The 25,250-nt window shown below is 41.1% G+C and overlaps 1 protein-coding gene and 1 non-coding gene across 2 annotated transcripts in view; one reads left to right on the plus strand and one right to left on the minus strand.

Moving 5' to 3' along the window:
- Nucleotides 1–2,887: 2,887 nt before the first annotated feature.
- On the minus strand, nt 2,888–3,008 carry LOC143305488 (5S ribosomal RNA). The gene has a single exon (XR_013062468.1). It is a non-coding gene; the product is annotated as a 5S ribosomal RNA (ribosomal RNA).
- Nucleotides 3,009–8,057: 5,049 nt separating this feature from the next.
- Nucleotides 8,058–25,250, plus strand: part of aop (ETS variant transcription factor anterior open) — a 35,787-nt gene continuing 18,594 nt past the window's right edge. The window contains exon 1 of the mRNA XM_076689327.1: nt 8,058–8,174. Within this exon, the coding sequence (XP_076545442.1) occupies nt 8,108–8,174 (67 nt within the window). The 5' untranslated portion in view covers nt 8,058–8,107. The remainder of the gene's footprint in view (nt 8,175–25,250) is intronic.

The following is a 25,250-nucleotide window of genomic DNA, read 5'->3' on the forward strand; positions in this document are numbered from 1 at the left end:
GAAAACTTGTGTGTACCTTAATAAACAATTTTCTTGAAACGTACCTTTCAACTACCTCTGTATCAGTGTGTTTTGTTTTATTATAACATATTTTATTTATTTGAGGTTTTCTGTCAAGATTCTATCTTTAAAGTATCTCTGTTAACGGTTTAATGACTTTCATTGGTTTTTCGTTGTTTCAAATGATGTGGTTTATTTTGATTCATTTTAGAATCGTATACGTGTTTGTTTTATAAGTATGAATGCTGGGAAAACTATAAATTTAATTTCTATTGTTTGATCTGTTATCTTCAAAAATAACAAAAACATACTTTTTGTAATTTTTAGTTAATATTAATGAAAAATGTAAATGAACTGTAAAATTTCTGGTAATATATTTTTAACATAATTGATAATACACCTTTGAAAATATTAACAGGCATAATTAAATTTTAATGTATTTATAACAACCATATAAATATCAATTTTAAAAATTAATATAACAATGGATATAATAAAAACCTTTATTATTTTGTAACAGGAGATACTTTTAGAAAATCGTGAATTAAAGCAAAATAGCAGGTTTTAAAATATAAATATTATGTATAACTTTATTTAAAACTTACAACAGACACACATTGTAATATTTATAGCGATTTATTTTAAATCGACAATATGCTTAAATATAACAGAACAAAAACAGCTGGAACATTTTAATGAACATTAACAAATTAATGAATATTACGAAAAGATAACATAAACATTTCAAGTAGCTTATCTCAACCATAGAAATCTTGACAAAAATTTGTGGTATCTTTTGTTTTGTGTTCATATATCTTCTTTTTAATATGTCTATTACAGTGTTTAACTTCATATTTGAAGAAATTTATTCATGCTGTTAGCACAGCATGTTACTTTTAACAAGTTTATAATGTTTTACATATTTTCAGAATACGTGTAGATAACGGCACAAAATACTTTTATTATATGTTTAAATGTATTAGATATATCATTGAAAAATAAAAAACATTTAACAGAGGAAGTAGTGAAACTAATTAATCAGAAAAATAGTAGAAATTATAATCAATAATATGAAAGTAATATATTTAAAGCAATGTTTACCTCTTGACAATTTGTGGAAAACAACAAAACTTTATCTGAAATCATTTAAAATGTTTATCCACTATGTACCATAATTAATAAGTTAAATTTTCTGTTATTATATAAATTACATTCTTTCCATTAAGTTATATTTTTACAGACAAATTAACATATAATTCATTAAACATACTAATTTAATTTATTGAATATTAATAACTTAAGTTATTCAATTTAAATAATAATAAAAACGTGTTGCAGTTTTATATGCTTATATTTTTGGTTTATTAATATAATTGAAATAAGAATTAAAATAAAATTCGAATTTGATACTGTATTTATAATCATTATGAAACAAATTCATTAAATCATAATAATAACAATATACCTACAAGAACTGCATTTTGTATGTTAGCATGGTAATAGAAATGCAACAAAATTTAAAAAGTATTTTTAGATTTTAGTGATGATGGTAGCTAAGATGTAAACCATATTATCGATTTCACTATTTTGAAATTATTAAAAAAATGCCTGTTATTCTTCACACAATTATAACAATAAACTATAAAATGACTTACAACAATTAGTGGTATAATATACTATTGATGAAACTTCTTTAAACAAATAACTCGTATGGTATCCTTGGAAAGTGAAAAAGGTGCATTGTGCTACCCTCTATTGTAGGGAAGCAGGAATTAAATTCCGTTGATCGAAAGATTCCACTCGTAGGATAAACCTCGGCTTTACTATGAGGTTGACCTCTTACACGCGAGAGATCTTCTTTACTCTTAACCCATTACCTACTTCTTGCCAATGAAAAACAGATAAGAACTATTATTTTAACATCTGATAATAACCAAAAATTCAAAAAAGTAAGAACCTCGCTTCCAATTTCCTCTATTATTTCAATGGTGTTATACGTCTCTTTGTAATAATCAAAAAATTATTATATAAGTGGTTTTTCATCAACTAATAATTTCAGAAAGCTTATGAAAAACCTAATAGATTCAGAATAAATAACACCATGATAGGATCAGACTTTACATTTCAAAGTTAAAACTGTACCTCTAAAACCCTCTAGAAGAAAGCTGTTTGATAAAAACTATGTTCGCGAGAAAGATTTGTGACACCTCAATAGTTAAAACCCAAAAATGTTGTCAGCGGTCGGTTTAAAAGAAATAAAGTACGATATGTAGCATTGAGGATATTTGTAATTACACATTTATTGAGAGACTATACCTTCCCACTCTATTCTGACCAGTACTATTATAATCTTATCGTACGCTGTATTAATAATGCAGAGAGTGATATTACCGTAGTAAAACATTTTCTGTAAAATTTTGGATCTTAGCTTTCGGGTGGCCAAGAATCTTTTTTACAAACATCGTTTCTATCTAAAATACCGTCAACGAAATGATCTAGACTTGTTGCCACAGTACCGGCGCGGCGATATAATTATCTCGTTGGTGCTGATTGGAAAACAATTATAGAGAGTGTCCCAGAACTAGATCGAATGCCCTGGAGGGATGATTGCTGAGGATTCTGAACTTTTTCCTTTGCCAAAATGTTGATTAAGATCTCGTTTTTAAATTATTAACGAAAAACAGTGTCCAATTAAAGGATTCGTATAGCGCGGGCTGAAGGTGTAGGCTATTGATTACGTTCGAACGGTGGTTATAAACAAGCGCGCCGATACCACGGCATAATCTGCGGCTTCGTTCTCGACATATGTATAAGCAATTGGGAATTGGAATATCAATTTTCGAAGGGTGTGTTTCGCTTTCGAATAACTCAACTTAAGAAAAAAAAAGACTAACAGCACGTGGAGTTCCCAAGCGGTCACCCATCCAAGTACTATCCACGCCGAACTTAGCTTGACTTCGGTGATCGGACGAGAACCGGTAGTAGTCCTAAGTCGTATGGCCGTTAGCTGAAAGTAGATGCTTTATTAGAGAAGAAAATGGTTCAACTTTACTTTACCGGACCCAAAATTTTCGACATCTTTTTTTTTAATCTATAGTTTTTGACGCGTAGAATCTGAAAATGCAAGTCTTAATTTTAGGAATCCAATGGTTAAAAAGTTATAAGCGTGTAAAGTTTGACATTTTTAGCGGATTTACTACGTTACTGTGACACCATATTGCCTTATATGTATAACCTGATTAGTTCTCGCATGGGCAGTATAGTCTCTCTATAAAATAAATATAAACCTAACTAACTCAGACAGTATCTTTACGGTTTGACTAAACCCGCTAAAATGGTCGGTACCCACATGCGTCTGCCTGCAGCTAGCAACACCGTTCATTGGACAAGAAGCCAATATGGCGACACAGTAACGTAGCAAATGCACTAAAAGTGTCAAACTTTACACGCTAATAACTTTTTAACCATTGGATTCCTAAAGTTAAGACTTGCATTTTTGGATTCTACACATCAAAAACTATGGATTAAAAAAAAAATGTTGAAAATTTTGGGTCCGGTAAAATAAAGTTCAGCCTCATTGAATAATCTACCACGGTTACATGAAAATGTGGTTGATATAGCTATATTTCCGAAAATCTGTCAAATGCGATTCGATTGAAATTTTGGCTGATAGTTTCATTTTACATAAAAAGAATATTTGCGAGACTAGATTCAAAATTTGCGGAAAATGTTTTATCATTTTATGATACTGAAAACTTTCGTGCTCTGATTTCATTAAAGCTTTAAAAATAAGTTCCTTACAAATAATAACAACATTTGCGAGAAGGATTTTTGGCGATTCGACGGTTAAGACCCAAAATTCTGCGAAAAACATTTTATTGTCTGGACATCACTCTCTGTATTACCAATATAGCGTAGAATAAGATTGCAATACATACACGTTAAAATAGAGTGGGAAGACTAAACATCCCCGAGAACATAATACATATATACTTAAACGTATCCCTAATGTTTTATATCGTATTTTATCAGTTAAATTAGGATTAAAAGATTTCGAACCGGCAGCCGGTAATATTTTTACATCATCACTTTCGAGTTGCTAAAGTTTTTATGTAAAATGAAGCTATTTACGAAACTTCAGTCAAATCCGGCTTGACAGGTTTGTTCCGAATCGCCGAGAATGCTTCTCACAAACATTATTTCTATACAAAATGCAACTATTTACGAAATTTAGCCGAATCGGAGCAAGATGTTTTCAATAGTTTAGTCCCTATCGCTTGCCAGTAAAATAGGTCAGCATGATTATCTTATCATCAGATAGTAACTACACATTGAAAAGTATAAAACCTTTGCTTTCAATTTCCGCTATTATTTCAGCTGTGTTACACGTCAATATTTTAATAATGAGAAAAATTTATACAACTGGGTCTTATCAACAATTGATAATGTCGAAAAGCCTATTAATAAACGTACAATAGGTAAGATATTAAGAATCATGATAGAATCAGATATTATCTTTCAAAGATAAGACCATAGTTTCTCTACTCAAAACTAGGTAACAGTATATTATTCAAAGAACTGTTTATTATTTTTTAATATAAGAAAGGCTGTACTTCCGAAAACCTCCATGCTCCAAATTGTGGGAATAGGTTTCTTTTTAATAAAAATGGTAATTCCAAGACGGATGTTTGGCGACTCGAGAAAAAATTCTTTATCATTTGGGTGTCCTTCCCTACTTTACCGATGCAATTATAACGGCAGGAATACTTGAGCAGGATCTGTAGTCACTGACTTGAAGGAGATTTGAAAGCGGTTCTGATGCTGTGAAATCTGCTATTTTCAATTGTTTTTTTAAAGGTATCGATGTATCAAGAATATAATGTACATATTATAATGTAATTGATACCATCAATTACTTGACGATATTAATTATGTACATATATTCTGCACATCAATAAAACTTTTATAGAAACTTAATCCAAGCTTTAACTTCAGTGAATTAGATTAGGTTAGATCAGACGAATATTCCGGCCGCCGAAAGGCGGCCGACCACGTATGCCGGATCTGCCAAATTATGTCTATTGGTTTTTTGTGGCTTTGTAGAAAGCGTAGATAACAGTAGATGCAGATACTATGCCGGTAAAATAGAGAGTGATGTTTATGGGATAACACATTTTTTTTCGAGTCGCCAAAAATCCTTCTCGCAATCATCATTTTTATCAAAAAAGAATCTATTTCCAAAATTTGAGCCAATTTGGAGCATGGAGGTTTTCGAAAGTTTACGTAAAAATAAAAATAACTAGAACCCTGCTATTCATACATTAACAACCGGTATAAAATATATATTGTAGCTGTATTTCCAAAATCTTTTCAAATCCGATTTTGCTAAAATTTTAGAGATAGCTTCATTTTGCATAGAAACGATGTTTGCGGGAAACTTTTATTACGATAATGTCACTCTCTGCATTATCCATATAGCGTCAATAAGGTTACAATGGTACATTTACCACCGACGAGAGATTACATCGGTGCATTTACTCATTGGACGTTTTGAAATACATTGAAACCACCGACGAGAGGCTACTAAAGACTTCTAACCTCTGTGTTAAAGTGCGGCACGACAAGTGGACCTGGGGTACGATCGGTAAATGGTTGTGAGCATTTGGATGTCGGTTATTTGGAGGTGATGCTGCGGATAATGGATAATGGTTGAATTTATGCAGGTTTTACTGTATTAATTAAAAGCTTTCGGTACAATACATAGAATTTTTCCTATACAGACGTAACTAACACAGCTATCTTCGCTGTAGCAACCGTCGTCGTCAAGTGTCGACAGCCGTTGACATCCTATAGCAGGCATGGGCACAAAACTAGCTCAAAGAGCGCGTCTGACATCGACACTGAAAAACATGTTTAGGAACGCGCTTCACTTTACTTCTTATTGTTAGCTCTTTCGGGGTAGCACGTTCCCATGGAAAAGGCGAGGAAGGAAGGGGGGGAAAAAGCTAATGGCCGAAGGTGGGCGAAGGTGAACGAGGATGCTCGTCGCGCGCAACTTTCCGAATTGACAGTCGGAACACGTGAACATCGCTCTTGTAGTACTTGGAACACGAGACGAACCCATCCGGCTTATGTACTACCTTGTATCCTGACCATATTCGCTTTGCATTCTTTCTTTGGCGGACCCTTGTTATCGACGACCGACCGGTTGATCCTACTTTGATCAACCGTGCCATACAGATTACCATTTCCACCAAGCGCACCCGTCTACTTTTCCTCTTCAACGTTTATTCATACCGCACGCTCGTCGTAGAAATGGAACAAGGATCACCTAGTATGATCCTTGTATAATTAATTATATAGATGCCCACGTGAACTGCTATCTAATGACGGATATTACATTAACGGTTGTTGAAGGATGCGATGAGCGCTAGAAGGATGAGAGAAAGCGAATCTGTCTCTGGCTGTTGCGTCAACATAATTGCAGAAGCAGTTAAGAGAGGCTCTCGCGGAGCGACTGTGTTACATCAGCACCATAGATGATGCTGCGAATCGGAAATTATGTAGTCGGTAACATATAAAACCAGTAGTAGATTTTGAAATTAAAGAGAATCGAATTTTCGAAAACTTATCCGCTTCTTCCGCCGTTACACAATACACGTTAATTGCTACTTGAAAAATTCAAGTTAACGTAACGCGAGTACGGTGATCTCCATAATGGCGGACAGTTGACAGAAAGAGCGTGCGCGTTAAAGCGTAACCAGCGTAGGATAATATTCCGTTGAAAGGTGATGTTAGAAGGGTAAAAGAGGAGAAGACGGGAGGATTATGTAAAAGTACCTTATACGTCGGCGACCTTTAGGGCCGAATTGCGAATCATGATTTACCCGCTCGGTGGAATCACGAGGATTCACGGAGTAGGAACGATGGATAAAAAAGAAGTCGCGTTAGCGATGCAACGGCGCGACGTTCACCAACTTTCCTCCTTGTTACTCGTCGACGAAAGGCGTGTACGCTTTCTGGAATACCAATGCTACGTAAAAAGACTCAACATCGTACTCTGCATAGCATTATCTCGTTTGCCCGTGCAACAGTTGCTCAATTCGGTGGAAGCCATTCGAAAATTTTTGTCGTAGAAAAGTTTCGGTATACGGTGCCGCGCAACTGGGAGGACGCTAGTAAAGTAAGTTGTCTCGAGCGAACCGTCTACCAAACCTCCATCGGCTTTATATAATAAAAGAACCAGCTCCGAGTACGCAGTCGTGTCGCGAATTAACGGCACGCGAATTCTATCGTTACGCAACCGCTGTATACGGCGTTATTCTGGGTTAAATAATATTATGTCACGAGGAAAGCGTGGCTCGTGCAATCGCATGTACGCGTAAGTCATTCCTGCCGATCGGATTATACGAATATTTTCCTATTCCGGTTGCATTCGTTCCGTCGCTGTCTATTTTAACCAGATCTTCGACGCGTTCGGGTGAACTTTGCTTGATTTACTTAGGCGTTTCATATCGAACGTGTTCGGTTGTAAAGAAATTCCTGTAATGGCCGTGCGTACGCACACCTTTTCCGGGATAAGACGAAGCGGTAGGCCCTTTGGGGGATAATTCTTCCGCGTACACGAGGCCGCGGAAAACAAAAACCCGATCACGTAGGTGCGCGCATGGGCGTGAGTATGCTCGCGACAACGTGTCCCGTTTTTGAAATCGCCCCTACGTGATCGAGGTAAATCCGCTTGAATTTCTCAGGAGGCGCGATTAGCAATCGACCGTACGGGGACTCTGCCAAAGATTACCAACGAGTTACGGGGCCCGATATCCTCCTCCTCCTGGCTTTTTCAAATTTTACGCTCAATTCGATCAGCCAGCGAATGTTAATCGCGACGAACTTACATAACGGACTTGTAACTGAAAAGCTTACAGAATTTCTTTTTTTTTTTTTTTTTCTTACAGGCGCTCCAGTTCTCTTTTTAAAAATGGTTTCAAACGCGACAAGTTTCTATGGAACATTTCTCTTTCGTTTATTTCTAACGAAATATATAATTAATAGATTGGGTAAAATTAAAATAGATCACTGTACCGCGCGATCAACTCGGAAATCCTGGATGGATCTTCTTTTCCTGTTTGGCGTTCGTCTGAATCACGCGAGAGGGCAGCACGCATCCATCTCCGGTAAGTCTTTCGTTTCTTTGGCTGTAGCTTCTTTAAATTAAACGAATTCGAAAAGCCTTCGGCTTAGCTTTTAAAGGAATGTATTTACGTATGTATCCGTGTCAGAGAATCTGAACACGGATGCGTGTAAGGAACGAGCGAACGATCCTCAACTTGGGATTGCTTGCGCAATCACTTCGAACTCATACCTCGGTAAGAGCGGATGAACTTTTCCGTATTGGGAATGCTTATGAAATAATCTAGCAGGAGGATCGGCTGCTTAAAGGTTCGCTCGTGTCTTTCACCGACTTCTAACACGCGAGAAAACAAGAGAAAGGATGCTACCAACGATAAATCGGGTCATCTTTTCCGTATCACGTTTTTGGTACATTTTAATTATCATCTGAATATTTTCTTTCTATAATGAGCCTGTCCACTTGTGGCAAGATAATTGCGGAGTAGGCTACATTCGGTGTACACCGTCGGGCATAAGTGTACCAGGACACTTGTTGGCGGGAAAACATTTCGGGTGGGGTATAATATAACTTGAAAATGAAAATGTACATTCGAAAGATCGTCGAATTATTGCATAAGCAAGAAAAGTAACGAGTGTCCTAATACTTGGATACCGCGGTATGTTGCGCAAAAGAGATATGGTAGAAGCAGACGAGAGTAAGACAGCTATCGGTACGAAGAGGATTGCTAGAAGAAATTCTCTGGCGTAATGTCGACCTCCGTTCTCTACTCCCTCCCGATCGAGATCGTTTCCCCTTTATACCGTTGACGGAGAAGCCTCGATTATGTGCCACGCTGAGGAAACGAGACGAAGAACGGAGAGAAGGGCGAAGAGAAGAGTTACACCGAGAGTTCATCGCTTATTATGTAAGCAACGTAAGTAAGTAACGTAAGCGAGAGTCAAAGGTGCGGTATAGAAGCGCAAAGTTAGCGAATCGTTTATCCGGCTGACATTTTCTTCGTTAAATACTAACAGGATGACACCGGGTTACCAGTTCTGGTAATTTCACGTGTATATAGACGAGTTCGTTTCTGATTCCTTCGTTCAGAAAAGAAATAGGAGAACGCTGCATCCCCCAGAGTGGAAGGATCGTTTTTCGTTTCAAAGTCTTCTGTTCACGCTTCTTCCCTTTCGTGAGAAAGTTTTTCGTCCGACGGGGATGAAGATCGCGCGCGCGTAACCGGTATATTGACGTAGGTGCCCCATTCCGGCACGTTTCATTCTCGTGTCTCCCTTCTTTTTCTTTTTCTTTTTCTTTTTCTTTTTCTTTTTTTTTTTTTTTGTTCACGACTTCTTTTCCTCCGTCCGGTGGCGGAGGCATCGGCAGCAGGTAGCTCGTCTTTTGCGGGGTATGATTTCCTCAACTTCTTCTTCTTCTTCGAGTGGCTCGAAATATATATCTTACCCTTGGATAGCGATTGTTCAAACGATAACCGTCATTGTGCGATCGAATCAAAAGGGAATTCGAGTGCGTTTTCCTTGCATCCCGTTATATGACCGAGCGAGCTCAAGAAGAAGAAGACTCGGTCAATACGATTTGTATGGATAAGAAAGAGAGGCGACGAAAGAAGACAAGGTGAGGGGGCGAAAAGGCACAGAAGGACCTCGGTAAGAATCTGTGCAGCTCGTGGGAGGAGTTGTGGGAAAATTGCCGGTAGCTTCGTCGGATATTTTCGAAGGCTCCGCTTACCGTTTGACACGTAAGAACCACCTTCCGCCATTCTTTTACCTCTTTGACCTTACGTACCGGTCCTTTCTGTAAGAACCTCTTAATCTAATCAAACCGTGTTCTTCGATTCGACTAAATTAGGGTACACGAAATTTTGAAATGATGTAGTTACAGGCAGTGTATTCGAAATAAGTTCAGCATGTCCTGCGACCTAATTTCCATATGAAACCATATGTAAATGCGTTCGTTCAGATAGGAAGTCTGGGTTTCTTTAGAAAAAGATGAATTTTTCTGATTTTGTAATGAACGTAAAGGTTTCGGCGAACCCTCGCGATTGAAAGGATCCAGTTAATCATGTTTCTCTACTGCAATCACCGTTCGGAGGAAGTCGGATTTTCAGGATTTCTTTTTATTCTAACGGTAACGTTGCTATCCTTTCAAAGCAATTCGTCCATTTAGAAAATCTAACTTAACTACCTCCAGTTCTGTTAATTTTCTATATAATTTATTGGGTTATCTCCGCCTTACTTGCTTCCGCTTTACGCGGCGATATTTTTTCTTCGGTACCTAACTCGACGGGAATTTCTTTACCTTGCGCTAGACTTATCAGTTGTCAAAGGTGTCATTTGTTCTCTGAGATACAACTACTTTATATTCCTCGATATAAAGATATCAGAATAATAATATCAGAAAATCCATCGGACACGTGTGAGCGTGGCTATCAGGAAAGTTTACGGTAGAATGCAAATTTATTTGGTGTTGTAAAAAAGAGGATAGTTGATGGTGGCCGTATATGCACAGTTCGGTACGCGTTGACCGTTTATTTTGAATTTGTTGCAAGTTCGATGACCGACGCCGATGAACCACGGCCATGAAGAAAGGCTGTGCCCGCATAAGCATTCCTCCATACATATACGTGTATCACAACTCATAAATACACGATGTGCATTCACAATTTTTACTCGTTGATCCCTTGTTATTCCAATATTCGTTTCCACCATTTCATTTTTCCTTCGACGAGTTTAGTTATCATTTCGCATATTCGTCGGTCATAATACCACAGCCCCCATAGTAGAAGAACTTTTGTCTAGATTTTCGTGTGTTAAATTAAATATGGTGACGCTAGTGCAGGCGCCATTTTCCCCTAGAGAAGTTCACCATGCTCGATGCTGTACCTGCCATATTTCCCTTTGTCACTAACAAAACGATGTATTCCGAGTTCCTCGTAAACGGAGTACAGACACCTTTGGTCCGTCTTTATCCCTCGAATTGTATCTCCTTTTACTCTTGTTCCTTTTTTTTTCCTCTTATTCGACTTCTGACATCCGGAGAATCGACAAGCTCGAGGTTAAGGTGGGACGATAAGCCGGTGAAAAATGGAAAACCTGTTCCTCTTCCTGTGTTGGGATGAGACGGTGGTCATTACATGGTTGAGCGCACACCGAGATCTCGAATATAGGTACCTGCCACTGGCCGTGAGTATCACGAGAGGCTATTCAAAGGATATGAGAAAAACCTCGAGTCGACCGGAAGCTAGTACCCCGATAGGCCGCCTTATACAGGGAAACGACAAGCGCGCTTACGTTACTTAACATGAAACTGCAAAACGTTTTGCACAGAGTCATGAAGAGTTTCTTTTCATTTATTTTCTTTTTACCCGAGAGAAGAAGTAACTTTACACCGACGACCGCTTCATATTGACTTTTTCATTTGTGAAAATATCGAGGAAAGGACTACTCGAGGTAAATTACGGGCTAATGGATTCTGGAACGGAAATCGTACACGAAGGTGCGAAGAGTAACATCCTTTTTCTCTTATAATTTTAGTACTCGAAGGTAGGGGATCTCTATTATCACTAGAGGAATACTACCATGCTCGTGACTGTACATTTATTGAATCAATTTCTTTTTTTTCTTCCAAATGGAAGAACGAAGGATAAGGGATCGTTGAAAAGAGAAAGAATTGTAAGCAAGGAAGCTGAGCATGATTAAATGTATAAGGACGATGCGGTTCGCTAGGTCTGAGATGTCCTGACACGCCTACGGAATCTCATGACCGATCCTGTTTTAGGATAAAGAGGATTATCAACACTGCTTCGTTTCCGACGCAGGTGTTCCTACCGAATTCATAGCGGCACCTTTGCTTTGAATCTTCTGTCCCCCAAATTTTACCATCTCTTTTGCATTTTCGGTTCCTTTTCTTTCTTTTTATTTTTCACCAACTTCTCGATTACACACACCGAACTCGATACGACGCGCACCCGCTTCTGTCGTGCCCTCATTTTAACCTAACCTAACCTAACCTCTCGAACCCGTCGCTTTAGTTAACCGATGGAAATTTCGTTACATATATCATAAATGGTGATAGTTCCACCGCCATTCTCCCTAGACAGGGCTACGGTACCTCAACCGCCATTTTCCCTAGGGAAGACCACCATGCTCGGTACTGTACTATAGCGTGGAATTAAGTTGTGGAGTCAAAGGGTGATGTTCAAAGTTGACGCTGATGGGAATGCGCGTCGAACAAGTGTCTGAGGTGATCGGAGCAATGAAAATTCACACACTTGTGTATAAGTAGAGAGACGAAGAGAGAGTGAAGGAAAGTGTAGGGATGAGGGAACGAGAAGAAGGGTCGCGAGTAAGGGAGGCGTTTATCGGAATATTTACAAGGAGTTGAGTTTGCGCGCCCTCAGCGAAAAGATGTTGCTCTTGGTGCACGTGTCTGCACGCACCTTCGTCTTATGCGTGTTCGTTCGTTTATGCGTGTATCCGCATGCTTACGATGAGACGTGGCAACGCAGGTTGGAATGCAGTTTAGGAACGCGAGAGTCGCCCACGAGGCCAGCTCCCCTTCCCCTTCTGAAGGTCTTCTTACAGGAAGAAACCGAGGCTGAGGGGAAGCTCGCTGCTACCAGGAAGGAACTCGTTGAAATTCCCTTGACTCACCTTCTTTCTTCTCATCTACGGCTATGCGCTTCTCTTCTTCTTCTTCTTCTTCTACTTATTCATTTTTCTTCCCTTCTCTTCTTGCTCCGTTCTTCTCTACAAGAAAAATTTGTAATACGCCTGCGCCCTGGTACGACAGTATTCACCATACCGGTATTTCTGTTCATTTCGTTTTTTATCCCTTTCTAATCGACTCTCTCTTTATCCGGTAAGGCATTTGAATTTGAAAAGCATTAGAAGTCATTGTAACGATATTATACACTGCTATCTTACACGTTCCAAGCGAAAAGTGTAATGGAAAAGTTTCGAGAAACGCTTCTTCCTTGAGGAACGATGTATCTGGTAAATCACTGGATATTTCCTCGATCGATTTCCTTGTAAGGAAGAAAGAAATAAGATGAGTCAAGAGGAAGGTCCTCGTTGAAAGACTTGCTTCGTCGAGTCGACGAAGTCAACGGCAAAAATAACGGAGTCTGATGCTGACGATGAGAAAGGAGAAGGAGGAGGTCACGGCTACCTGGAAGGTACACTAATGGAATGCTCCCCTTTAGTTTTCTTCGATGTATGTAACTTTGACGGGACATCGATATATTCTGTAAATTTCTCACTCGACTATTGTCAATACCATCGTCATCAAGCCTGGAGGTTATTCAAATGAACTTTTATTAATTATGAAAGAAGAGGCAGGATTCCTTGGTGTCCAAATCAGGATCACCCTGGCTAGTTTGTTACCTTTAATATGCAACAAGCTGATATATGTAATCAAGGTGCTGTAGGTGAGTTTCCGTCGAGTGGGGAAGGAGATATTGGCCAGTCCGTAGTAGAAAGCGCGAGGACGGCTGGTATCGTTGGTAGATGACGTAATCGGACAAGAGGTCTCTTAATTGGCTCGGCGTCTAGCGCGTTAGGATCAATTGTCGACGTAATGCGAGGCAGAACGGTGCAGAGTAACGTAGCGTGACGAAGCGCGAGGCTGGCGAACGCCGACGCAGCTTCCCACACTGGCGTGTCTCGAATGGCGCCTTCGAACGGCTTCCGATGTAACAGGTACTTTCGATCCGTTTTCCTACACTTGGTATTTTCATTTGCCCGGTGGTTCTTCCACGAATTCGTGGTACAGGAAGTACCGATGACGCAAATCGTTCGCAACTCCGTTTTGATGAATATCAGAACGGAAGAGGAAAGGTTAACGATAGATCAATCAGAACCCCTGAATCATCGATTCTGATTAATAAACAACATCTACTTTTCCTTGTTTCGAAAAGCAAAGCGTAGTGTAACATTATTCCTGAACATTAGATCAGTCTAGGTGTCTAATATTATCCGATTGAATCGTTCGTTCGTATAGTTCCGGGTTGAGTTTCTAAGGGTCTAAAAGGTAGGTAATACGATGGCAGACGAGGAGCTAATGCGCCGAGTCGAACGAACTTCCGGGTCTTCGGCGACCCTCGTTTGTCTCGGAAGCCAAAGAAGTCACAAGGAGCCGTTACGTACTTACTTGCATCGAGGCATTAAGGCATCAAAGCATCCGAGCCTCTCGATTGTCGTGCCTTTACCCGTCCTAGGAAAAATAACTTGATCCTCTTTCTACCTTGTTACCAGTGTTTCGCCTGTCTTTCTAAATTAAACGGCAATTATACGGGGGAAAATAAAACGTTATCGATTAAGAAAGTCTCTCGATACAAGTCGAGGAGAGATGAAAAATGGGAGAAAGAGCATCGATAGGTGATTTCACCTTCCACGGGACGAAAGATGATCTGGGATCGCGCCCTCTGTTCGAGATACGGTTATGTGCAGGAGAACGATAACGGAACGTCCTCCTCTTCCTCCATCGTTTTCTTCTTCTTCTTCTTCTTCTTCTTCTTCTTCTTTCTTGACCGTTTTCTCTTAGCGGCGCTCGATGCTGTTGTCGACTAACCGCTTTCGGTGATGTGTAGCGACAAGATTCTTAAAAGAACCAGGAGCACCAGACGGAATAGCTATAGGGTACATAGAAACCGTATTTCCGATAAACTAAATAAATTTGATTAAACGTACCGAAAGAGGAAGAGGGTGTAGGCTTTTCGAGATGAAAAGACGTGTCCGGTGATTCGACGGCGACTAATCCTCACGGAACTCCAGCATCGCGTGTCGACCGCTCATTACCACGGCCGGAAGTTGTCATCGGCTGGATCGAATACCTCGGTCCGCGAGCAACTGGCCAAACGAGCAGAGCAAACCTGCCCATTAACTAATTATCGATTTCAGTGCTGTAGTCAGCATCGTTCCGAGCTGTAGATCTACCCCCTTAAACATTTACAATTTCTCTCTTTACGAGAAACGAAGGACGCGCTAATTATACGACACCCATCCGGAAGTGGTGAATTTTACAAGACAAAAGGTTCCATTGATCATCTTGAATTTTTATAACCCACCGTCCGTCTATAAGAATCTTTTCAGACCAGATTCCGAGAAGAGAGATGGAATTCGATCTTTGGGGTGAACCAAAGGATACACGTGGGAACACGAAACATCAGGGATTCTGCTTCTTAAGCTCCATTCTTCTACCATTTTTTCCTCGCCTTTTCGATCGTACTTTTCGAAAAAACTATCTTAATCATAATTTCACTCGTGTATCCACCAATCAATATGCATTCGAGTATCGAAGTAGAAAAAGAAAGTAGGAAAAAAGGAAGAAGTTGATCACGGACACGCCCTCCTCGTTTCACACGAAGGAAAAGGGCGAGGCTCTTCCTCGATCGAGCCCACCTCGTTTTCGATAATCACCGAGATCCTCCGCAGAATAACTTCTTCTTTTTGTCCAGTGGAAAAACTGGAATATATATCTTTCGAGAATATCTTTTTTTTTTTTTTTTCCAACTTCTTTTTTCATTTCTACAAGTGTCCGGATGAAAATCGCGAGACGGCCAACCTACGAAGTAGGTTAATACCTAATTGCGTTTAATTGCCGGTTTCTCGGCATTGGTTCGCTTGCAATTAGCCAGAGGTTTCCTTTCAGGCTCCCTTTGAGTCTTTTCAAACAGACTCGGTATCTTTACGTGGAAAAACGCAATCGTTTCAAAGGGTACATTGAAATTTATAATCTCTTTGCAAATTTTCCCACCTCTTCTCTACGGTTTTGTTGAACTTTAATTTCATTTAATCCAAGTTTATAAATAAAAAAATAAAAAAATATGTAGACATTTATTTATTTTTTCTGGGATACCGAAGAGTCTAATATACTGTTGGATGTAACTGATCTTATTGACGTTAAATTTTTGATCTGGAAACGAGCTGACGGAAGCAGACGAATAGAAAGGAAGAGACGAGACTACGTGTAACGTATATAAGCGAAGAGAGACCGGGACACGATGGGAAGATACGAAAAGAATGTAACGAGAGTGACCGAGCGAGGACCACGTCGCAAATTGCCTGAATTAATGCTACAGTAGGGTCATTTTAACGTGTCGTGATAAAACTCGTCCTGCAAGAAATGATTTCTTTAGCCGTCAATCGATCACGCTTGCCTTGGATCACGTAAACATGATTCATCCTTAAAGGCAAATTTTCGCGGAATCTGTGGTTACGAATCACCGATCATTTCCACGTTAGCAACGCGGAAGAAACGGTGCCGCAACGCGCGACGATGGACAAAACTTGTCCCGTTCGCGTAGATTGACGCAAACCGAATTGAAATGATCTCAATTAGAGGTTCGGTGTTAAACTGAGTCGAAGAGCGTTCTTCGACGTCTTCGACGTTGAAAAAGTTAATCCCCAACCTATTTTCAAAGCCTTTCGTTATCAGATTAATTTGATGCTTGAAAAAGAGATGAAGAATCGTTTCTAAGAAACAATCTCGGATAACCATAAGTACCTATACCTAAATACACAACTTGTTAAGAACAGTTTCAAGAAGACAGATCATCTGTTTTGTCTTTCTTTCATTTCATTATCGTTTTTCCCGGCGTGTCCGTCGAACGACAGCGTCGACACCGATTCTGGCACGAAGGTGACTTTACCAACAAGTATATAATCTTCCATGACACCGTAAAGCGGTGCGTGTATGGTAAATCAAGGAAGGATCAGCGGTAAAAAGGCTGGACAACCAGAAATTTACTCGGCGTACTATAAGCCCCGTGGAAAAAGAAACAACGAGGATCTCATTGGAGGTCGAGACAAAGGAGGAGCTCGTCGTTGCATGTTTTTGTCCTTGCAAAACAGGAAGTGCAATACAAAAGGTGGTATGTCTGTGAGGTGGCGTTGTTATTTTTTTTTATTCGGACGGTATCCAAATTAAGGGTTCCTTTGTAGTTGGGTTCGCGAGAAAAGTACATTTTGTAACGAGAAAGAGAAACAAATGGAGAACGGAAAGAGATCGAGGAGTAAGCAAAAAGATATCATCGCGGAGGTATGGAAAAAACTGACCACCGTCTAGATGTTGCTACCGATCAGCTTCATCATTCTGTTGGACTGGTCGCAGACACGAAGCGTATACATACACCATTGTTCATAAGTAGGGTAACTGCATAATATTTATGGGAGGTAAATGAAAAATTGCACAAAATACACAACGGCGTTGGCATTGACCATAAACTTGTAAATGGTATAGAAAAATGTTTTTTTAAAAGGCAAAATGCGTGTAATGAAAATGTTGAAAATCGTATAACGAGGAAAATTGTACATAGTTAGAAGTGTGCGCTGATACTTGTGGAGGGCAGTGTACGTGGTGTAAGGCAATGTAACGGGCAAACCGCACAGGAAGGATGAGGCAATGCTAGGGGGGTATCTATGCTTCGACGTATCGATGTCTCCGAAGGGCTCGCGTGTCTAGGTCTCTTTTAAAAGCGCGTTTCCTCGCTCGATATTTCCCGAAATTTCATTCTCTTTACAGGCGAGAAAAGATTTTCTAAAGCGTCGAAGAATTTCATCGAGCCAGCGGGTCTCGAGTTGCTCGAATGGTGTTCTTAGTCGAGCCGGAGAACGTTCGATGTGTGAACAATTTTGATTGTGGGTCGTGACAGCGACCTTACAGAGTCCCAGAGTAAGGTAGTATCGGTATTTCTTGCGGTTCTTTGTCCCGCAGGCCGTGTACCAACCTCACCTGCGCCACGCCAGTTCGTCCAGGTAACTCGATCACGCGTGGCGTTCCCGCGACAGTAGGTGTTCCTTCTCTCTTCCCTCTTCTTTTCTCTTCTTTCATCTTCGAAATCCCCCCACCTGTTTTCCTTCTTTCCTTCGCCTCGCTTTCCTTCGTTCCACGAGTCTGACGAGCTTCATTGTAACGATCCGAGGGTGATCGAGTCTCGGCCACTTCCGGTTAAGGTCCACCTCCCTTTTTCTTTTTTCTTCGACTCAAATTCCGAGGGACGAGAGACGTTTTATCGTATTATTCTTCTCTTACCTTGCCTCGTCACGCGTTCTCGCCGATCCTCGCCGATCTTGCGATTTATTTTCATAACGGGTCGTTTAATTAAGAAAATTTTTAGGAATGTTTTTCTCGGTACGCCTGTAGTCCCGTAACTCTCCTTGGTATTACTGATATTACTAGACCATAGGCGATAGACACAGAGGCAGCACTGTGACGAAGTCATTACCGACAACACGTTGCTTTCACCCGATAGAGGAACCGAGGAGGTGTTCAAACACCGTTCGATCGACCTGGCTCCACGACCGACCACATATTTCTCTTCCTTTCCTTACCGGGAAAATTTTCATTATACATTCGAGGCAAGAAGCGAAGAACACCGGAACAATTGTAGAGGTATCGTTAGACACGTGTCGGGTTGACTGTATTCGATATTTGTTTGATACGAGTGAATTGTTGATCGAATCGATTCGAATAAGATGGGTTAAGTTAGTCTCGGTAATGGAAACTTGGCTAGGTTTCAATTCGCGAAAGAAACGGTAGATACAGACGTAACTGATGCAAGTGGCACGCATTTATGGTAGCGTATAGTACGTCAAAAACACGTAAGTAGGAATTTACGGAAAATAGCCTGGAGGCAGTACCGGACTCATCGTCCTCGGTAGCCTGCACGACCAGAAGAAGGAACTTCTTTGAGAGGAGGGATAAGAAGGAAGAGGAGGAAGAGGGCACAGGGTACCGTTCTGTTCTCGGGGACCTCGGTTCACCGGGTCGGTTCTCCTGGCTTCTCATCCACTTAGCAAAAAGCGGCTTAACCACCGATCTTCTCTGCCTCCTCCTCTTCGTCTTCCTCTTCCACGACCTCGTAGCTACACTCGCGGTTGCGCGCCGTTTTCCGGTTTATACATTTTGGAAACTATTCTGATAAAGCGGCTGACCTGACTTAGCCTAAACTTGTTAATCGTTCAGACAAACCGTCTGTATGTTTATATTTATCCGTTCTTATCGGTCGGACCGCTAATTAGTATGATAATTGTAAGATTAATAAAACGGTAGAAGCGAAGATGCGCATAGGTAAGCAGGGAAAAGTTGCTTCGTCCGGTGATTAAGAAGCTTCCTGCAAAGAAAATACGAAAGATGAATCAATCCTGATCAACGATCTCGAAACGGAAACCCCACCCGTTTTACCTGTCCTACCTGCTCGATTCGCAGCCTCTAGGCGTTTCCGGTTTCTCCCCATAGAACAGAAGTCAACTACTTTTGATTGCGGCTTAAGATAGATACATGTAACTGCTTCGAGTAGCGATCAAACTTGTTTCTCTCTTAGATGATGAATAATTAAAAGAAGAAAAAAAAAAAAGAAAAAATAGTCAAGGTATCACGTGTGACTATTAAAATTCAGTTGCCGTGGAAGTGGACCTTTTCCACTCGCACGCTCTTCTTTTCATTCCGACATCGGGAATCATCTCGCTCTCTTGGCAGAAAGATAGAAAGAGGAAGAAAGGGTGGGTTGAGGGGGTTGAAACCCTTTTATCGTCGCGTACTCCGTTGTCCTTGCACAATGGTCCGTGTAATCAGCGGCGAGTGATTGTCACACGACGCGTACCTTTCCCTATTCCTCTCTCTTCTTTCTCCGGCCTTTCTTCCTTTTCTCTGCATTTTCCTCGAACTGCAAGGGCCCGCGCACAATGATGTCGGGGATTCGTCATTGTTCCAAGCAACCGTAAAAGCAAAGCAAAAGCCGTGACAGAAAAAAACACATCTGAGCAATACTTTAATATGGCCTCCTCCTTCTCTCGCCGCTATTCCTCGGCCATCCACGAAAATCTCATCATTTAGAGTGGCTCCCGGTACGGTAGGCAAAGCGACCAGACACCTACCGTGAACTTCTTCTTACCGTAGTTCCTTTCAACGATCACCCTGCCCTATGGATAGAGATCATCCAGAAGGAGCCGCTTCTCACCGTTGTACCCTCGTTAACGCCGCCAAACACTCCTCTTTCTTACCGTTTCATCGAATGGAAAGTAGAGTCGTTTCCTAGCACACGAGAGGACTATTCGATCGCTGATAAAACTATGCCCCGATCTCGGCCTTTTCGAGTATATTTTCGTGAGCATTGATCGGACCGGTCACGTGGTGCCCGGTTAAGCAGAGTGCGTACTATGCCGGCTTAAATTGCATTCTGCAGGGGGGTGCGTATCCGCGTCGGAGGGGTGGATCCGCGCCACACGAGGGTGGCACAAAGGAAACTGGAGTACTAACCAAGGCATTAGCAGGATGCCCCGGTTTCCGACAAACAACGTCCAGCCCCCTCTGCGGACGCTCGTTGCTTCGCTTTTCCCCCCCTCCCCCCCCCTCCCCCCCCCCCCCCCCTCGCTCGCCTCCCTCTGGGAACGCTCTGGCAACCCAATTACACAGGGACTAGGACTTCTTTCCTATCGATTTTCTAAACTTTTTTTTCTTCCACTCCTTTTCGCAACGAAAGCGTGATTTTGAGAAATTATAAAGCAGAAAGATGGGACAGGCACGTGGTGAGAAGCCCGGACAAAGGGCGGTTGCTTGGCAATAGTGGCGAGTGGAATAAAGGGTCAATCGAAGGCAACGAGTAAAGGAGATGAAATTGAGACGAGGAGCGGAGGTAAAGCGGAGAGAAAGATAGAAATAGTTAGGTTCGAACGAGTTAAGTCGATGGTGGGAGCGAAAGCGATCAAATAGCCGATTAATAAAGGAACTGAGGAAGAGACAATGACGGAGTGATATAGGGTTAAATAGGGTGTAGAAGAGTGGAAAAGGAAGATAAGGAGATAGGAAGAGAAAGATTAAAGAGAGATGCAAATAAGAGAAGTTGACGAGGATGGGAGAGAGGAGGTGAGAGGGAAGGAGAGGGGTTATTCAGTATATGGGAGCCTCTCGATCCGATCGTACACACGGACACTGTCGAGTCGCTTTAATTGATTTTACGATTAAAAGAAGAATTCGATTGAGAATTTTAGGCAATTAGAATTGAAGGGAAAAAAATTGTTACGTCAAAGATTCCCGTTAGTTTTTCTCACCCTAGCGAGAGTAGTCGGACGAGTAAAACGCGAGACGAATCGGTAACTGGCTTTGAAAATCACCGTGTAATTTGCTACGCGTTATATCACGATTTCGAAGGGTGATTCTCTGTCCAGGCAAAAGTGAACAAGAGTGAACCTAAAACCTTTATTTTTTTATTTTTTACTAACTTGGAGTTAATTTAAGGTTTGTTTTTTAAAATGAAATTTTCAATAGGAAAGTAGGAGTACAGCGAAACAGTTTTAAAGTAAAAGATGCGAGAATTGATGAACGGAGGGTGTGGAAAATTTTCTAGTTGTCTGTAGAAACGAATCGGGATAGGGAAGGGTGCAAACGCGTGTACGGTTCGATCTGAGATTCGATTCAGCTCGTTTCCACCCTTGAAAATCTGCTCGCACCCAGACGAACGTTTGGTGTATTAGTCATTCGGGTACAGCTGGGAACCGTGCACGGGGGTGCAACGCTCCCTTTTGCAAGGTCGAATCAATTCCGGCTTAGGCTTGCGGCTAGGCTTGATTTTTCCCGTTCAATTTTCGACTTTCAACAGTTTTCTTTCCTCCCTCAACGCATAACGTTACACATTTATCATATAAACGCTCTTCGATTCTCTTTCTCACCCCCATTGCGATTTTATATCTTGAAAAATTGTTGACTAAAATAGTATTATAAATATTATACTTATAGCCTGTTCCTTGACAAGTTATTTATTTCAGAAGATTTTTCTTTTACTCTAAAGAGCTATTTCTTCGGTAACGTTGGTGGTAAAAGCGGTAACGATTTTCAAAGGTGCGGTGTATTAGTATCGTGGCTGATGAAGGGAACGTTCGGACGAAAGGAAGGTACAAGAGAAAAAGAGAGACGGTACGAGTCGTAGAAAGAAAAAGGAAGAGCGGATAAAGAGAAGGGTGGATAAAGGTCCTCCCTATTGACAACGGCTTTCATCTTTATAATTCAACCCCTCGCGCCACCCTCAATCCATTTTGCTTTTTCTCCCTAATGCTTTTTTACCATCCTTTGCCCGTTGTGTTCCACGTGTCACCTATCACATACCATCCATGGACTTACGCCCTTTTCTTTCGCCAAAATTTTCGCGCGATAAATTTTTTCTCTCTCTTATCTTCTTATAGATTGATTAAAAACATTTTTAATTAAATGATATAGTTTGAAAAAGGTTCAGTGTTACATTTATACAATTTATTTTTCTCTTTTATTATTACATTAGATTTCAGAGATACATGTTTTGGCTTGCTTACACGTTCAAAACACCCTGTATAAAAGTAGTACATAATCGAAATAGAGAAAGGAAAAAAGTGCATGGTGCATGGTGCATGATGCATGAGCGCATCGTTTCCCTAGCGTCTGATTCTCGGGGAGGTCTCACGTGTGTCGCAATCCTCGCGGCAGTCGATCCTTAGGGAAGACCTCCCGGAGATTTCGAAGGTTTCAGAGATTTCGGAGGTTTCGTTGGCTGACAGCGACCGCTTGATCGGTGGTCTTCGTGGAAAGAGAAGCAGATCGATGGAAAAACGAGGGGGGAAGTTTAGTCGAAACGGTTACAGATGGTGTCGTTCGTGGTTTACGACGCAGCGCACGGCCCTTCCATATGGGAATGATACTATTTAACTCACCCTAGAGACCTGGCAGGGTGTCGGATGACCTATACACCCTCCCTTTTCACGACGCACAGGTTCGACTCTCTTGCTAGCAGGTCCTTATTCTCTAATCGTTGCCTTTCCCTCCACATTTTCAACACGATTTTTACATTCTTTATATCTAAATTTCTATTTTGCCACGTTACCAGTACAATAATATAGTATAATTTAGTAAGGGAATTGATTTGGTTGAAAATCAATAGGGTCGAGCGAACCAGAGGAATTCGAAAGTATCAAAGTTGAGGTAGAGAAAGGACCCCTTGATGCACTTTAGTGGCTTCTGTGTCAGCTTTGCTTTGCACCTGCTGTTACCAAATTCTTCTTCAGAAATCTCTTACTTTTCTCCTGTATAGGGTGTTCCTGGTTGTCTCTTCTAAACATCTACAGGGTGTCTCACGAGATTGGACTAGAATTAAAAATGATCTGTTTTCAGAAAACGTTTTAGATAATTTGTTTCTCGGTCTGGTTAGAAGCATGTGTGTCACAGTTGAACGAAGGGTAACCTTTCGTCTGACCCGGGAACACGAGACTTTCTGGAGGGTCCACAAACATCGTTTCTTGAAAACTACGCAAAACTGTAGCTGTTAGGGCACAGTTTGCTTCCACTTAGAGATTTTTCTTTTTCTCCATTTCCTATTCCGAAAACAATATATTTTTAACCTCTGGGAATGAACAGGTTTAAATAAAATTTCACTTTAAGGTGGTAGTTAATTACACGCTTCGCTCGTTACGATTGATTAGAATAATTTTCAGTATCTTATCAAAGAAAAATAATTTTCCGAGCTTTCTGTGAAAACGATTTAACAGAAGGTCATCCAGGGCAACGCCTGAAGGCAGCTAGAATTCTAGGAACCGAAATAGAAGTAATCTCTGCAGAAGTTGCTGGAAGTAGGAAGGGGTTGGCAGGGTGGAGAATGGTAGGTTGCCGGAAGTGGACGGGGTTGGAAACGAACGGAAGCGTAAAAGGGAACGTCGGAGAGAAAACGGAAGGGCTGCGTTCAGTTGTAGAGGCGAGGAGTTGAGGGGCTAGGGGAAGGGTAGGTGGGTGGGTCGAGGAAAAAGGAAGAGGGAGGAGGGTGGGAGAGGCTGGAACCGGAACCGGAAGCAGGAAGACGAAGCGACGTCGACGTCGGCGTTGGTGGCGGCAGCGACGGCAGCGACGGCAGCGACGGCGACGGCCCCGATATGGCGGAAGCGTCGCGTTTGCCGGAAGTCGCCGAGGAAATGAAATGCCTCCCAGCCAACCTAACCCCCTGCCGAGCTTCTCTGCCTTCTCCTCGTTTGCCACACCATCCTTCGACATTCTACTCGCCATCGAGCTTCCAGAACCACCCAATTCTCCAGTTAAATTTATTTCCAACAAAATCTTCCAAGACTTGAATTAAAAAATTCTACGTTCACGGATATTAGTTGGAAAAATTATCTAATTATTGTGGCTCGATTGGTATTTGAAATTTAAATATTTTCTCCTGCTTAAAATCTAAAGGCAGAATCAAAATGGCGTCGCGGATCGATGGAGCCACTATGCTATACCTGATTCCAGAAACTTTGGAATAATCTTTGTTCGAATACACCGTAACCCAAGTAGAAGGAAGAAGTAAGAAATATCTGGTAATTTTTCCATCGATACGGTGGTTCGACGATAATAACAACCGATAGGCTGCGAAGTTGGAAGCTGAGAATCGAAAGAAATAATCGAACAAGAAATGCGGAGGGTCTCGAAGAGGTCGGCCCTGAAGAGCGTTAAGCCGCGGTACCGGTGAAAGGCGAATAACACGAATACCTTCGAAGTCGCATGGTTTCTAGTTCTAATAACGCTATTATTCTAACGCGAGCCCGGTTCGCCTACCGACTTGCCATTTTGCCGGGAACAAAGAAATTTATCATTTTGCAATTAACAAACATCGATGCTTCGTCGCGAAAATAATAGGAATTCGGTGAAACTGTTTTTATTAAAAATTTTTTAGCGAAACAAAAACTAAACGAGTCGCGTTATTTTTAGCAATGTGTCTTGGAAGATTTTTTTTTTTTTTTTTCAAGGAAGATGACGGTCAAATGGAAGAATTATTAAAGTATTTAATCGTTCCTCGTGGGAACCGAAAGCCTGGCGAAACTAATTACCGACTACTGAGTAGTCAGGGTTTGATGATTTTGTCGCCGCAGGAAGTCTGATGATTTTTCGTGCGTGCTTACGGAACCATTACATACCTTATCCTTCATTAACCGAAGCGACCAGATTTCCAGTCAGCGACAACAAAGCCGACGAAAGAAAAGTAGGAAAGCGACAGGAGTAAGAGACGGTAGGGAATTAGGTTAGCGGCATAAGGTGGTTCGTCATAACTCCCGTATTACTTGTCGTAACGTAAACGATTATATAATTGTGTGCGGTGCGTAAACAACACCGCAGCCGGCGTGTG

The sequence above is a fragment of the Osmia lignaria genome, chromosome 7 (assembly GCF_051020975.1).
Source record: "Osmia lignaria lignaria isolate PbOS001 chromosome 7, iyOsmLign1, whole genome shotgun sequence".
NCBI lineage: Eukaryota > Metazoa > Arthropoda > Insecta > Hymenoptera > Megachilidae > Osmia > Osmia lignaria.